Source organism: Haliotis rubra, unplaced genomic scaffold, assembly GCF_003918875.1.
Source record: "Haliotis rubra isolate DU_JTF1 unplaced genomic scaffold, ASM391887v1 Scf454, whole genome shotgun sequence".
Lineage (NCBI taxonomy): Eukaryota > Metazoa > Mollusca > Gastropoda > Lepetellida > Haliotidae > Haliotis > Haliotis rubra.
Genome location: NW_025767140.1, coordinates 808,232 through 824,801, shown reverse-complemented (window position 1 = coordinate 824,801; position 16,570 = coordinate 808,232). Strand labels below are relative to the sequence as shown.

The 16,570-nt window shown below is 43.0% G+C and overlaps 1 protein-coding gene across 1 annotated transcript; it reads right to left on the bottom strand.

The window, feature by feature from the left end:
• Nucleotides 1-1,093: 1,093 nt before the first annotated feature.
• On the bottom strand, nt 1,094-15,670 carry LOC124289991. Its single transcript, XM_046726652.1, has 7 exons — nt 15,187-15,670; nt 6,868-6,948; nt 6,171-6,221; nt 5,819-5,992; nt 4,698-4,730; nt 3,760-3,900; nt 1,094-3,127 (listed from the first exon to the last, which is right to left on the bottom strand). The coding sequence occupies exons 1-7, from the start codon at nt 15,283-15,285 to the stop codon at nt 3,023-3,025; spliced, it is 684 nt and encodes a 227-aa protein (XP_046582608.1). The 5' UTR covers nt 15,286-15,670; the 3' UTR covers nt 1,094-3,022.
• Between the last annotated feature and the right edge of the window lie 900 nt (nt 15,671-16,570).

The window sequence follows — 16,570 nt, the reverse complement described above, 5'->3', positions numbered from 1 at the left end:
ATATTTCCCAATATGTAACACGTCTTCTCACTCGCGGTCAACCGTCCCGACACCGACTCAGGTGGAATTACCCCCTTAAAAACTACTTCACACGCGCAGCCTACTTCATCTCTCTAGCACCTCAGTAATAAATGTCAGCAAGTATTTATAAGTTTGTTTTGTGGGGTTTTTTTTAGGATAAGTCTAAAAATTCGGGGTTAATGGGTCAATTGCATCGTCCATCTTTCTACCGGCCATGCAATTCAAGGGCGAAAAAGCAACACCTCCTCGGCCAAAATAAAAACCCATGATAAATAGATTCTGGCTGAAGAACACTTTCATTTGTTCTGAGGTAATAAATAGAGGGTGTTTCTTGTGTCTGGTGAAATATGATGTATCTCCCATTGAGTGATGTAAAAATATGACGTCTTCGCGTAACGAGATTTTTGTGTCAGCTTTCATAGGGAGGAAAGCCCGAAATAATGCAGGGCCTCACATTATCCACTCTGATACAATCCAAGAAGAGCTGGAATGGTCCCGACAAACATCGGAATTGACGCATAACCGTACAGGGTTCATCCCTCGTCACTAGTGTTTTCAATTGGTGTGTGCTTGTCGCAAGAGGCGACTAACGTGATCGGGTGGTCAGGCTCGCTGACTTGGTTGACACATGTCATCGGTTCCCAATTGCGCAGATCGATGCTCATGATGTTGATCACTGGATTGTCTGGTCCAGACTCGATTATTTACGCACCACCGCCATATAGCTGGAATATCGCTGAGTGCGGCGTAAAAATATACTCACTCACTCACTCAATTTGTGTGAAGATCTGGGTTAGAATTGGTCTTCCGCAACCCATGCTTGTCGTACGGAGGACTAAAGGGATCGGGGGATCAAGCTTGCTGACTTGGTTGATACATGTCATCGTATCTTAATTCTGGATCACTGGATTGTCTAGTCCAGACTCGATTATTTATATACCGCAGCCATATAGCAGGAATATTGCTGAGTGCGGCGTTAAGAAATAAACAAACAAGTTTGGTGTTAAGCAGACAAAGTGGTCCGAGTATTCTAATTAAGACTATTGTAGTTAAAATGAACTAAACACAAATATTATCTAAAAGGAATTTTTATTGATTTTTGTGTGTAAAACAAGGCTCCAATTAATATTGTTTGAATCTATTGGTAGGCACTGCTCTAAATACAAACAATTGAAAATAATACAACTAACCAGCATACCAATCGACATACCAGCATACCAATCGACATACCAACCTGTCCGTAGAAAACTCAACCTGTGCTTTACTTGTTAATAATGGGTAAATATCTATCAACCAATCACTGAATCATCCGGGTCTGTAAAGCAGTACCACGATATGTTATTGCATATAATAATTACACATCTTTAGATTATCTGATTATAACTTGCATATGCCAACGTTATGTCATTGTGGTTGAGGTCCGACTAATGATACTTTAAAACACATGGAACAAAACATTATTAAAAATCACGTGTAATCAAAACTAACTAGAAGTGTATTTGACACAAACAACGTATTCTGACAACACTGCAACCCACAGCCTCGCCCTGAAAGGGGCATTGTGTATTCACTGATATGTGTACATTCAAAAAGGCAAAGTGCGTATCGTTAAAAACATCTACATCATACTACTTAAGGAGCGAACAAGCGTGACACGAAGGATGCTTATTTGAAGATAAACGATCCTTCACGGTAAATACAGTCAAACGAATGTGCGATTACAAACGCTATATTTTCTCTATGTAGTGGCTGAGATTTACATGTAGGATGTATGAGTGCCGATTGAGGTGGCTTCGTATTAGCATTACCACGTTGTGAGCCAAACATTCCCATCGTTTGCTATGATGGATCTCACAATAAGGGGAGATAATTCCGTCTGGACTAGCCCGTGTGTTTTGTGAAGATTTTGGAAAATGAGAAAAATGCCACACCAATGTGATCTGAATCATTGTCAATGAGTGATGTCAATGAAGGTTTACGAAGAACGAAGAACAATTGTCAAGTTCTATCATATGTGTTTCACAGTAAACACATAAGGCTGATATCCATAGATCAACTCAGTCTTCATTACCCCATCAAGCTGTACCAGGAAGTCTCGGAAATACAGATCCGAGTCTTGGAAACCGAGTAAAACACTCATAATGAACTTTATAAAACTAAATATACAATGTAGCCTCCATATGATTTACATAGACAAGGAACAAACAGCACCCTAATCTAGTTCCTAAACAGGCATTATAAACAATACTTACATACATTAAATGCGGATAATGCAGCGATTTAAATACATGTACAAGGGTTCAGTATAAAACATGATGGACGCAATATAAGACATATATTACCCAAAATGACTTTCATATAGCTAGATGTATTTCACAAATCCAAATTATATACAGCTTTGTGTACAAAAATGGTGGGGTTTATAAAATGTTTCAATCGCATTTGTCCTATATAGCTATCTATATAGGTGTTCAAGGGGCCTTTCATAACGGTAGCAGATTAAACCTGGTCAGTATTATGGAAGATGGAGTACAGCGAAAAACAGTTAGTGTGAGTGAGTGAGTAAAGTTTTCCGCCGCTTTTAGCAATATTGCAGCAATCTCACGACGGTGGACAGCAAAAAATGGGCTTCACACATTGTACCCATGTGGGGAATCGAACCCGGGTCTTCGGCGTGACGAGCGAACGCTTTAACCACTAAGCTACCCCTCTGCCTCAGCAATAAACAGAAGACACAATTATGGATGGGAATTATCTACAGATACATTTTGGGGAAAACGTCAAAACGTCAAATGTATTTTGATAATGCACCTGGATTATTCAGGAACAAATATCGAATTCTTACAGAGGTTGGTTACAAGAGAGTCTGGTTTAGAGAAGTTCCATTGTAAATATCCACAGTGTATTCATAACGCTGAAACTGTCAAGAAAATTACCTATCAAGTAAATAGTAGAAAGAATAAACAAAGAGGGCAAATTCTTGGGGGGTGGGGGTTACAAGTTAAGCGACGGCCTCCCTCTCTTCCTTGATAAATGCCTTGGCTTCCTCCGTTGAGCCAGACTTCTTCCCCTTCCTTATTGAAGACTTCCGTGAAAAACAGTCCCGCTGAAGTGAAGAAAGAAACATATGAGAAACACTTATTATGTAATATAGTTCTGGACTGAATGGTAACAATAAACGAAAGAGAGGAAGAGAGAGAGGAAGAGAGAGAGACTGTTAGCTAGCCTGTACACAAGCAACATTTCAAGATTTGTACGTGTGTTTATGTGTGTGGGTGGGGGGTTGGGGGGGTGCATGTGTGTGTGTGCAGTCAAGACTGAAAGATAGCCTGTATACAATATTTCGAGATTGGAGTGCGTGCATGCGTGCGTGCGTGTGTGTGATGAGAGAGAGGGATGGGACGGTGCAGTCTAGACCGTTAGATATCAAATATACAATCCATAGTTCGGGATGCATGTCTATCATGTACAGTTAGAGATATTTGATGACTGCAACTGTTACTAATGGGTACCTCGGAAGTAACAGAACATAGCGATGATTAGGGACATCTTTAAGCAGTTGAAGTACAATGAGATGACCTCGATACAATACAGGTGTCGACAATAGCGAAGATGCATATGTACAGTGGTGTTCGAGGAACAGCAGGGCTGTGATATATCGACACAATCTTTGAGGTAGGATGTTCGAGAAACACAAATAACTAAAACTTGGATGACGAGCAATGGCGATCTACTTACACTTCTGTAACAAAAGCAGACAATGAAGATGCAGCTGATGATGCCCATGACGATGGCGATGGGGATGACGGGTGTGATGTCGTAGTGGTCAGCTGGGTTAGGTGCTGGCACGGGATTGTACTTGTCCTCAGGCTTGGCTCCCTGGAGTGAACAATGAAAGTCTGGACTTGCCGAGTATGTGTATCAATCAACATGGCCACGTTTTTTACACTAAATCGGAGTTTTCCACATGTATTTCATCCTATTTCCAAAGGACATGGAACCTCGGTCTGACAGTCAACCAGAACCCAATCACCCAGAACCCCTACACATGAAGTAATACTTTTGTCTTAATGACATTCAGACGAGTCCATTCGCCGGCTCTTGGTGGCAGATTGTTTCTGTATTGACAAGAAGCCTCCAACCAGCTACAGAGACATTTGTTGTAAGACGTGGTTTTAAAATCGTACTTGCATTCTTACAAACAACCTTCAAAAACCAATTGACGAAAAGCAACAGTGCGTAATGACATTGAGGGAACACAAGGGAAAGTGTTGATGTCGCACGTGGCCCACTACTTACGGTCGTTGGAGAACGACACAGTACGAGAGAACCTGACAGTACGAGAGAACACAGAACGAGAGAGCCAGACAGTAAGAGAGAACACAGTTCGAGAGAACCAGACACACACAGGCACGAATAGACACACAGATACACACAGGCACACATATGCATACATGCATATAGATAGATACATGTTTCAACTGAGACTTTATAAATGTACACAAACAAACACATGTACCCATACATATGCATATGTGTACATACAAATACATACACACCAACATTCAAACATTATGCGTGAATGTATTTGTAGGTTATTGGAAGATCATTACATTAGCGCTGTTTGTACATAACCGAGCAATTTCCAAATAAGATGAAGAGTAGGCTGTACTTACCTTTTGTGCAACTATGACGTGCATCACCATACCCTACAAGAAGAGGAAGAGATCACGTGGTCAGATAATGTATCAACAAGAGGGAGACGGGCATGGAGGTGAAAATAGTCTAGTACTATTGCCAAGGAAAGTAACTCTGAAATTCCTTACATGGTTCCTTGAATATCCTATACCCCGTGGGCAAAGCAGCAATACAGTCATTCCCTTTGTAAACATGTTTCAGAGTTTAAAGTTGCTGATGCTTTAGCTCAAAGTTTATGTTTAAATTATGCTTTGCATAGTTTAGCAAAGTTCAACTGTGCCGCCATTTTCATGCTTCGAAATGCGTTTTACTACGCGCGATTTGATTGGTTTGCCACGATTCTTGGCAATAATGGCGTACGGCATTGGTGCGAGTCTTCTTGTAGGTCACGGAAAGAGGCGAGTAGTTACGAATGAAACAGCACAGCATAAGTTATGTGTGCGTATGTGCCACCACACGTGTTGGCGTAGCATGCATTTCTGCATGTCATGTCCTTGCACGTCACTGTGTTTCAAGGTCGGCGCTTCATATTCCGACTAAAACATAAAGCAGCTTTTAACAGAGCTGTATATTATGTCATTCGGAATAGCCTGTACTACGAGCTCCCTACATCGATATTACAGCCTTTAAACAGAGCTGTATATTATGTCATTCGGAATAGCCTGTACTACGAGCTCCCTACATCGATATTACAGCCTTTAAACAGAGCTGCAAACGTGGCATGCATTGGGACAGAGCTGGTTATGCTGTTCTGCATAGATGTGTTTACGCAATGTGTAATATATTAGGACTGGAAATGCCTCTGTATTCCAATAAAAGAAGCGTTTAGTTTTCAACGTTTGATTCACGCCTCTGTATTCTTGAGTTAGGCAGTGTAAGAAGCGTTTAGTTTTCAACCTTTGATTCACGCCTCTGTATTCTTGAGTTAGGCAGTGTAGGAAGCGTTTAGTTTTCAACGTTTGATTCACTCCTCTGTATTCTTCAGTTAGTCAATGTAAGGCACGTTTAATTTTCAACGTTTGCTATACTTCTCTGCATTCTTGAATTAGGCAGTGTAAAAAGCGTTTAGTTTTTAAAGTTTGCTATAATGCGCACGCACCTGCCTCGCTGTGGTGCCCTGGCAGTTGAGGCCGAACAGGCTGTACTTGGCGTCGGCGGCGATGGTCAGGTTGCTGATGGTGCTGAAGCATACCATTATGTCGTCTTCGTGGTCGAAGCAGCTGGCTTGACCGGGTTGAGCTGAACCGGACCATATTGCCTTCGTGTCGCATTTCTGTAACAACAATGATGATGATGATGATGATGATGATGATGATGACAAGAAGACTATAATATATATGCAGATTGAATAATAAATTGTAATGATTATAATATATATTCAATGTTGCAGTAGCTGCTGCTGATGATAAAGGAAATTAATATCACATCGAAAATGGTAAAGATCAACTTACTTGGTCCACTGAATCCGTCTCCAGCACCATGAATGTGGGAAATACGTTGTTCTGTGCAAACAAATAAACACGATTAAAATATGACCTCTATGCATATAACGGTTATTTGATAAAACGTCTTGTCCGTCTATTTAGAATGGTACATGCTCCTGGTGGTCTGGATGACGTATGCCATTCAATGTGTAGTTGAAAGCTGGCTGGCACCGAGGCTGTGTTACACCGCGGGCCACAGTGGGCAAGCACCAGGGAACCACCATCAGCCTGGATACGTATAGTACGAACAGCCACACACACGTGCATTTACGTGGCTTTGTATGTGAAGTAACTATGAGAACGACATTGAACTCCACTTCGCCTCGATAGACACTATTTTCATGACAGAAATTATATTTAGGAACTTGTCCTGCAATCTTGACTTCTGTCGCATCTTAATCTATATCTTGATAACAATACGCGGAGCGTAGTGAAACACGTATTGTCACAAACTTTGGCATTTCTCAATTATGACAAAAATCTTATTTTTCGTAAAGACATATTTTTTCTTTCAAAGTACCAAAATACACTCTCCACATGTCTATATTTCTGGCTAAGTGTGTACATTCTGTATGCGAACTGATTCTTTATTACTGAATATATAGTTATGTTGTCTCCTAGTTAATGTAGAGAACCATATAGAACACTCAGGCCCAGCTCCAACCTTGTTGAACTTTGCGGTGACGAAGTAGACCTCACTTCTCGCTTCATTGTTGACACTGAAGTTGGTAATGGTTGCGACATGCTGGAAAAAAAAGATGAAAATATAGGATATGCACAGCGACATAGGATATGCCCAGCGATATGGGATATGCCTAGCGACAAAGGATATGCCCAGCGGTATGGCATATGCCTAGCGACACAGGATATGCCTAGGGATATGGGATATGCCTAGTGACATAGGATATGCCCAGCGATATGGCATATGCCTAGCGACACAGGATATGCCTAGGGATATGGGATATGCCTAGCGACATAGGATATGCCCAGCGATATAGGCTATGCCCAGCGGTACAGGATATGCCCAGCGATATAGGATATGCCTAGCGATAAAGGATATGCCCAGGGATACAGGATATGCCCAGCGTTAATGCACAAACCCTGTAGTGCTAAACTACACCAACTTGGATACTTGATTGGTTGCTTGGTTGGTTGTTTAACGCTGCACTCAGCAATATTCCAGCTATATGGCGGCAGTCTGTAAGTAATCGAATCTGGACCAGACAATACAATGATCAACAACATAGACAACGATGCGTGGACACGGAAGCCCTAGGCTGACGATTAATCTTTAATTATACATAATTTTGATAGTAACAAAAAAACTTTAAATTGGAAAGCAGATGGGGTGATGAGATGGGGGATTCAGAAGCTGAGGAAATCTAGACTTGCAATATTGCTAAACTTTACAGATAACATGTTTTTATCCATGGGAAGGGGAGGAGGGGGGTCGTTGATTTTATAGATGGAATGCGGTGGGGTACTTACTTCATACATTTCGTGGGGTTATTCATATTGTACATGCTTCTACATAAAAATCATCATATCACATACACACACACACACACACCACCACACCACACCACACCACACCACACCACACCACACCATACCACACCGCACACCCCGCCATAAATTATGAACGGTCTCTTTGCAGGAAGGGCTAAGCTGTAGGGAAAATAATGCTTTTCATGGACTGTGAGACCTTGCAATTTGACAGCGGGGTAACGCATCTTTCCAGCGTAAAAACACAAATCACTTGGACTCCATTGTCAAGGCTTGTAAATCAAGGATATAACTAGCACTGATTCACAAACACCCTTCTTTTAAATGCAAATGTTTGTAAATCAACATGGGAACCATTTTGTCTTGGCTAAACCGGGATTTAACTAAGTTGGACACGCAAACCTTGTCGTAAGAACTTAACGGCTGAAAAATCAGTGATACATGAAATCATCCTGCTGTTTCCAATTAATGCATTTGATTATGGCAAGCCAAAGCATTCTATGATCCTTCAAGGTTGTTGAAATTTAGTGTCATTCAATTTTACTATTACATGAGTAATATCCTCCTACATGGCAACAGGTAACAATACAGGTGTGTGACACGTGGACATGGTGCAACAAAACCCATCAACAGTGTTCCGATCCAGCCGGGTCCAATCAGACATAAGTATTCATGAGTGACCTCCCTTTATCAATATTTTACGTGCGTTTTGAAGTTGACTTGGTGAAACATACACAGTATTAACTTCACTAAATGTCATAAGTCCGCCATTACGCCGTCCCTCGCCACGGCCCTCTTTACCTCTCACACCTGGCCCCGGTCGGAGAAAATAGAACAGAAAATAGTGGGAGAAATATCAATTCCCCTGATACATCAACACTGGGTTGCATCAGTCTCAGCTCACGCCAGACTCCAGAAACAATAAGTTTATGTTTTTTATGAGATATACATAATTTAAAGAGGCGCCACCTACGTTGCAATAACAAGCTTTGAATCGGGCCTTAAGTTCACCATTCGCATATTTGACGGATTGTCAGATGACGGCATTTCAGATGCATGTAGGCTGTCTGAAATATGTACATGTGTACGATGATGAACAATGGTGTGCAAAGATGGTCAATGATCTTCAAGCAAACATTCCCTACATAATAACAATATTATACGTTGTTTATATTTTATCAATTGTGATCTGCAATGGTGTATTGTACATTGAATATAGCAATTGTCGGTCAATTGAGAGGCACGTAGTGCAGAGTTATGTCCCTTGGTATGTGTCGCCGCCAGTCTCTCCTCGCTTGCCCTCATATCGCCTACACCTCATATCGCCTACACCTCATATCGCCTACAATAATTACAATGGCCAGTTCTACCACCCCTATCATAATAATGGGTATTACCCAAGTGGCTGTTAACATTAAGCAAATAGATCTTGTAAATCGTCTGTGTGACATGACATACTCATCTACTTACATTAGTATCACTTGATCAACCATGCATGTTTTCATTGTATAAACATAACTTATTCACCATATTAATTAGGATACTTTGATCAACCATACATATGTTTTTGTAGTATGAACATGACTTACTCGTCTACTACTTTGATCACCTTAGCTGTTTTTTCTGTGTTAACAAGACCTGCTCATCTCATCATATTCTTTTTTTTGCAATGTCGTATACAAACGCTGTATGGGGCTGTCAACACACTTTTCATGCTTCTTGATTCCTCCAGCCTTGAAGAACGTTTGTATTTTCATTCACTATTGGCATGTTGACATTCAAACGAAGCACTATTCAATTAGGCGAACTCTCCTAACTTTAAATCATCTGAAATATGAAACTAAATATATCGTGTGTTTTACTCGCTGCATGCGAGTATAACACACAGTATATTCCTGTCCCTCCTAGACTAAAGCTTAGACCCTGACTACATATAATTGTGATAGTAACAAATAAACCCATCTAAACTGAAAAGAAGCCCCATGGAGACCAGAGATTTAGAACCTGAACCTGGGGAAATCTAGACTTCCTTCATTTATGGCTTTAGCATTACAGGGAGTCTAGGCAGTAGGGGAAATGTGGTTCAGGGACTGTGAGACAGACTAGGCCCTTCATTATGAGCGCGATATCTAGATTACGGGCTAAATACTGTGTAAACCATACTCTTCTAAAGTTTAACACATAGATGTCTAACGAGTAACGCCGATCAACACTTTCATTTTCAAAATATGAAATATATAATCAAAACCGGCAGATGTGTACCAAGGGACTCTGGCATCTGTTGAAGACCTGCACTCAGCTTGTTAAGACATGTTTGATCATTTTACATGTTTGCTGTGATTCCCAAACCTAAAAGATCGCCTGGTGGGATCAACATAGACCAACATACAACCGACATGTGTCCACTGATACCTTACTGTTACAGGTAAAAGTCTCCTACACGATTACATTCCACTCACCCCCTTTACCATGTCCTACCACCCCCACCCAGCTGCACACACCTGTCTTCCCCTCTACACAGTCTATCTTCTACGCTGTCTATCTTCTACTACCGTGTATTCGGTTCTACACGGTCTATCCCTTACACAGTCTACCTTCAACCCTGTATTCCCTTCTACACGGTCTAGCTTCTACAGTCTAAATTCTACCCTGTCTCTCCTCTACACGGTCTATCTTCTACACAGTCTACATTCTACCCGGCATTAATGGGTACAACAAGGACTGGTCGGCTCGGAGTCAGTATAATGTGTCTGAGTGGGGTATTCATGCTTCACTGCGGCATGGTATCTCAGTGGGCTAGCACTATAAAACCAGCTTATGTCTGGACTAGTACAAGCAGCCACACATACACATACACATGCATGCACGTCGTTAAACCCAATTTCACCTCACCTCACCTACCTTCTACCCGGTCTTCCCCTCTATACCCTGTCACACACTCTGTATTGTATTCCCGTCTGCCCTGACATTATTATTTCTATCTAGAATATTTCTATCCGGACATTCGCAGGTTCTGAATCTCCCAACTCATTGGGTCTCCGTTGCCATATAAATGAAATAAATTGTTTCTACCAAATTTTATGTATCCAGGGCAGTATAGCTGCACACCTGAACCTCATGATTGTCACCATGAAGAGATTCCAGGTCAGTATAGCTGCTCACCTGTACCTCGTATTTGTCACCATGTAGAGATTCCAGGGCAGTATAGCTGCTCACCTGTACCTCGTATTTGTCATCATGTAGAGATTCAAGGGCAGTATAGCTGCTCACCTGTACCTCATGATTGTCACCATGTAGAGATTCCAGGGCAGTATAGCTGTTCACCTGTACCTCGTATTTGTCACCATAATTGTAGAGATTCCAGAGCAGTATAGCTGCTCACCTGTACCTCATGATTGTCACCATGTAGAGATTTCAGGGCAGTATAGCTGTTCACCTATACCTCGTATTTGTCACTATAATTGTAGAGATTCCAGAGCAGTATAGCTGCTCACCTGTACCTCATGATTGTCACCATGTAGAGATTCTAGGGCAGTATAGCTGTTCACCTGTACCTCATGATTGTCACCATGTAGAGATTCCAGGGCAGTATAGCTGCTCACCTATACCTCAAGATTGTCACCATGTAGAGATTCCAGGGCAGTATAGCTGCTCACCTGTACCTCATGATTGTCACCATGTAGAGATTCCAGGGCAGTATAGCTGCTCACCTGTACCTCATGATTGCCACCATGTAGAGATTCCAGGGCAGTATAGCTGCTCACCTGTACCTCGTATTTGTCACCATAATTGTAGAGATTCCAGAGCAGTATAGCTGCTCACCTGTACCTCATGATTGTCACCATGTAGAGGTTCCAGGGCAGTATAGCTGCTCACCTGTACCTCATGATTGTCACCATGTAGAGATTCCAGGGCAGTATAGCTGCTCACCTGTACCTCATGATTGTCACCATGTAGAGATTCCAGGGCAGTATAGCTGCTCACCTGTACCTCGTATTTGTCACCATAATTGTAGAGATTCCAGGGCAGTATAGCTGTTCACCTGTACCTCATGATTGTCACCATGTAGAGATTCCAGGTCAGTATAGCTGCTCACCTGTACCTCATGATTGTCACCATGTAGAGATTCCAGGGCAGTATAGCTGCTCACCTGTACCTCATGATTGTCACCATGTAGAGATTCCAGGGCAGTATAGCTGCTCACCTGTACCTCATGATTGTCACCATGTAGAGATTCCAGGGCAGTATAGCTGCTCACCTGTACCTCATGATTGTCACCATGTAGAGATTCCAGGTCAGTATAGCTGCTCACCTGTACCTCATGATTGTCACCATGTAGAGATTCCAGGTCAGTATAGCTGCTCACCTGTACCTCATGATTGTCACCATGTAGAGATTCCAGGGCAGTATAGCTGTTCACCTGTACCTCATGATTGTCACCATGTAGAGATTCCAGGTCAGTATAGCTGCTCACCTGTACCTCATGATTGTCACCATGTAGAGATTCCAGGTCAGTATAGCTGCTCACCTGTACCTCATGATTGTCACCATAATTGTAGAGATTCCAGGGCAGTATAGCTGCTCACCTGTACCTCATGATTGTCACCATGTAGAGATTCCAGGTCAGTATAGCTGCTCACCTGTACCTCATGATTGTCACCATGTAGAGATTCCAGGGCAGTATAGCTGTTCACCTGTACCTCATGATTGTCACCATGTAGAGATTCCAGGTCAGTATAGCTGCTCACCTGTACCTCATGATTGTCACCATGTAGAGATTCCAGGGCAGTATAGCTGCTCACCTGTACCTCATGATTGTCACCATGTAGAGATTCCAGGTCAGTATAGCTGCTCACCTGTACCTCATGATTGTCACCATGTAGAGATTCCAGGGCAGTATAGCTGCTCACCTGTACCTCATGATTGTCACCATGTAGAGATTCCAGGGCAGTATAGCTGCTCACCTGTACCTCATGATTGTCACCATGTAGAGATTCCAGGGCAGTATAGCTGTTCACCTGTACCTCATGATTGTCACCATGTAGAGATTCCAGGTCAGTATAGCTGCTCACCTGTACCTCATGATTGTCACCATGTAGAGATTCCAGGTCAGTATAGCTGCTCACCTGTACCTCATGATTGTCACCATGTAGAGATTCCAGGGCAGTATAGCTGTTCACCTGTACCTCATGATTGTCACCATGTAGAGATTCCAGGTCAGTTTAGCTGCTCACCTGTACCTCATGATTGTCACCATGTAGAGATTCCAGGGCAGTATAGCTGCTCACCTGTACCTCATGATTGTCACCATGTAGAGATTCCAGGTCAGCATAGCTGCTCACCTGTACCTCGTATTTGTCACCATGTAGAGATTCCAGGGCATTAGTGCTGCTCACCTATACCTCAAGATTGTCACCATGTAGAGATTCCAGGGCAGTATAGCTGCTCACCTATACCTCAAGATTGTCACCATCCAGAGGTTCCAGGACAGTATAGCTGCTCACCTGTACCTCGTATTTGTCACCACGTAGAGATTCCAGGGCAGTAGTGCTGTTCACCTATACCTCATGATTGTCACCATGTAGAGATTAAAGGGCAGTATAACTGCTCACCTGTACCTCATGATTGTCACCATGTAGAGATTCCAGGGCAGTATAGCTGCTCACCTCTACCTCATGATTGTCACCATGTACAGATTCGAGGGCAGTATAGCTGCTCACCTGTACCTCATGATTGTCACAATGTAAAGATTCGAGGGCAGTACTGCTGCTCACCTGTACCTCATGATTGTCACCATGTAGAGATTCCAGGGCAGTATAGCTGCTCACCTGTACCTCGTATTTGTCACCATGTAGAGATTCCAGAGCAGTATAGCTGCTCACCTGTACCTCATGATTGTCACCATGTAGATATTCCAGGGCAGTATAGCTGCTCACCTCAACCTCATGATTGTCACCATGTAAAGATTCCAGGGCAGTACTGCTGTTCACCTGTACCTCATGATTGTCACCATGTAGAGATTCCAGGGCAGTATAGCTGCTCACCTGTACCTCATGATTGTCACCATGTAGAGATTCCAGGGCAGTATAGCTGCTCACCTGTACCTCATGATTGTCACCATGTAAAGATTCGAGGGCAGTACTGCTGCTCACCTGTACCTCATGATTGCCACCATGTAGAGATTCCAGGGCAGTATAGCTGCTCACCTGTACCTCATGATTGTCACCATGTAGAGATTCCAGAGCAGTATAGCTGCTCACCTGTACCTCATGATTGTCACCATGTAGAGATTCCAGGTCAGTATAGCTGCTCACCTGTACCTCATGATTGTCACCATGAAGAGATTCCAGGTCAGTATAGCTGTTCACCTGTACCTCGTATTTGTCACCATGTAGAGATTCCAGAGCAGTATAGCTGCTCACCTGTACCTCATGATTGTCACCATGTAGAGATTCCAGGGCAGTATAGCTGCTCCCCTGTACCTCGTATTTGTCACCACGTGATTATTCCAGGGCAGCATATTTAGGTGTTCTGCAGTTCACGATTGTACTGCCGTAACGAATCCGTTGGAGAACAGCTTTCCATGCGTATCAGCTGCCACCGATGAGCGGGCAACATGTGACCTTGAGTGACCTCGTTGTGCATCACCGTATCGATGGCGAATAGCAAGTCGCACGGTATCAGTCACATGACTATCTGAGTCTGACTTACAGGCCATTACCGTAAAGCTTACAGGTCACAGGGTGATACATAAAACAACATCTTCCCCACCTAACCAAAACCATACCTCCCTGCATATCTCGTGTTAGGCGAACAAGACAACTTTACTGTGCATTGTTGAACTAATTATAACAGCACATCGGAGAGCAGTGAGTGAGTAACAATACACATTCACATCATAAACAACAATACACATTCACATCATTAACATCAATACACAGCATGAACAATTCTAACATCGGCACTCTACTTTCACTGTGGGAATTCAGGCAACACAGATGAACCTGTTCAAGCCCATCTGTACATGATATAGTAAAGGTCTACATTTGTATAGGGTCAATCTAAACCACTAGCTCTGGCGAAGGCTTGGTTCCAAGCCCAACATCTATTTTAAGCCTGGTTGTTTATAACTGGTGCCATTTTCCCCTTGCTTCTGTGAGAATTTCGCCCTGCACACAAGAACTGAAATATCGCCCGGTTGGAAACACGTCGATCCTCCAATACTCGCAACCCATCGGCTGTGTGTTATACGGGACGTTGTTGGCATAACATTCTACACCGCTCCATTAACGAACGACGAACCTATGGAATATATATAGCTCCTATACAACGACGATAGCATTCTGCTGGTATCTGTGTGATGCAAGAAACCCCGTATACAGCCATGGCGATTTGACCTACATAGCAACGAGAACATGCATTGCCCATTGCCAACAGAACACAACTACGTCATATCAAAACATCTGCTTGTACTTACTGAAGGAGTGTTGACGTCCATAGACTTAAACAACTTCTCGGATTCACATGCGCTGATTAATATCAAGCCGAATATCACGGTATGTGTGAGGGCGGACATCTTGAAGACTGTAGCGTCACTTGTGAAGGTCGGGTAGACTGTCGCTCGTAGCGTCGACCACCTAGGTGCAGTCAAGCTTGTCCGCTGGGGCTGGAGGACGACAGTCGCGGTTAGCGTTCACTACGCCGGGTTGTATTGATTCAGGCGAGTCAATGCAGTGAATGACAAAACAAGCTTAGAGCCTGTCGTGAATAGCGGTTTCAATGTCACCTTAGCTTGCTGTGCAGTACAGTCAACGGTAAATACACTGTAACGTATCTTATCTGAGGTCGGTGCAGGTATAGCTGTGTGTATGGAGACAATGTTGAACACGCCAGCACTCCACGTGCAGGTATTGGGGAACACAGTGAAGGGTGAACGCGTGGCGGCGACCAGATGCCCGTAGCGATAGTTACCACACTTTCAGCTAATGCATCCCCTGGATGTCGATGGCTGCATGTTTAAAGGAGCAGTCCGCCGAATGTGGGATGGTGTAAGTGGGGTTAAAACAGAAATATTGCAGGAACCACGACAGTACGGCCATGACGGCGTGTACACATCAGATCATGGACCGGGTACCAGTGGTTAATAACACGAGCAACGTCCTCAGTGCAGTAAGATCTTAGCACAATCTTGTTATGGTGGTCGACTATCCCAAGAGGTGAATTCTCTTCTGTACAGTCACACGTATATAACGGTACGACACGGCAGGAATTGTTCCCCTACATGTTATGTCTTATATCTTCAGGGAGAAATTAAGACATGACGTCACTAAATTATGACGTCATATGACAACTGTTGACAATTCTGTGACTCGGCACTGTCTAGACGCTACAGTGGTGGTTTTACAAGGGTAACATCAACAACACATACACACATACCTCATACAGATCTATATTGCATTACGTTTTTTCACGAAGGACACATTTTTTTACGAAAATGGAAGTTGAACATTCATTACATTATCTGCAACTGTAATTACTTTTTCGTAAACATATAAACTGTGAGAACCAATCTGTCAATATTTTGTGACTTACTTACACCATATGGAACATATTTACGACGTTCCGTATGTACATTACGTTTATCACGTTCATGAAACCGAAGGACACGGGTACATTGCAGACAAAGGGTTTCTTTGTGTAAAGGGGGGCGGTGGGGTAGCCTAGTGGTTAAAGCGTTCGCTCGTCACGCCGAAGACCAGGGTTCGATTCTCCACATAGGTACAATGTCTGAAGCCACTTTCTGGCGTCCCCCGTCGCGATATTGCTGGAATATTGCTAAAAGCGGCATAAAACCATACTCA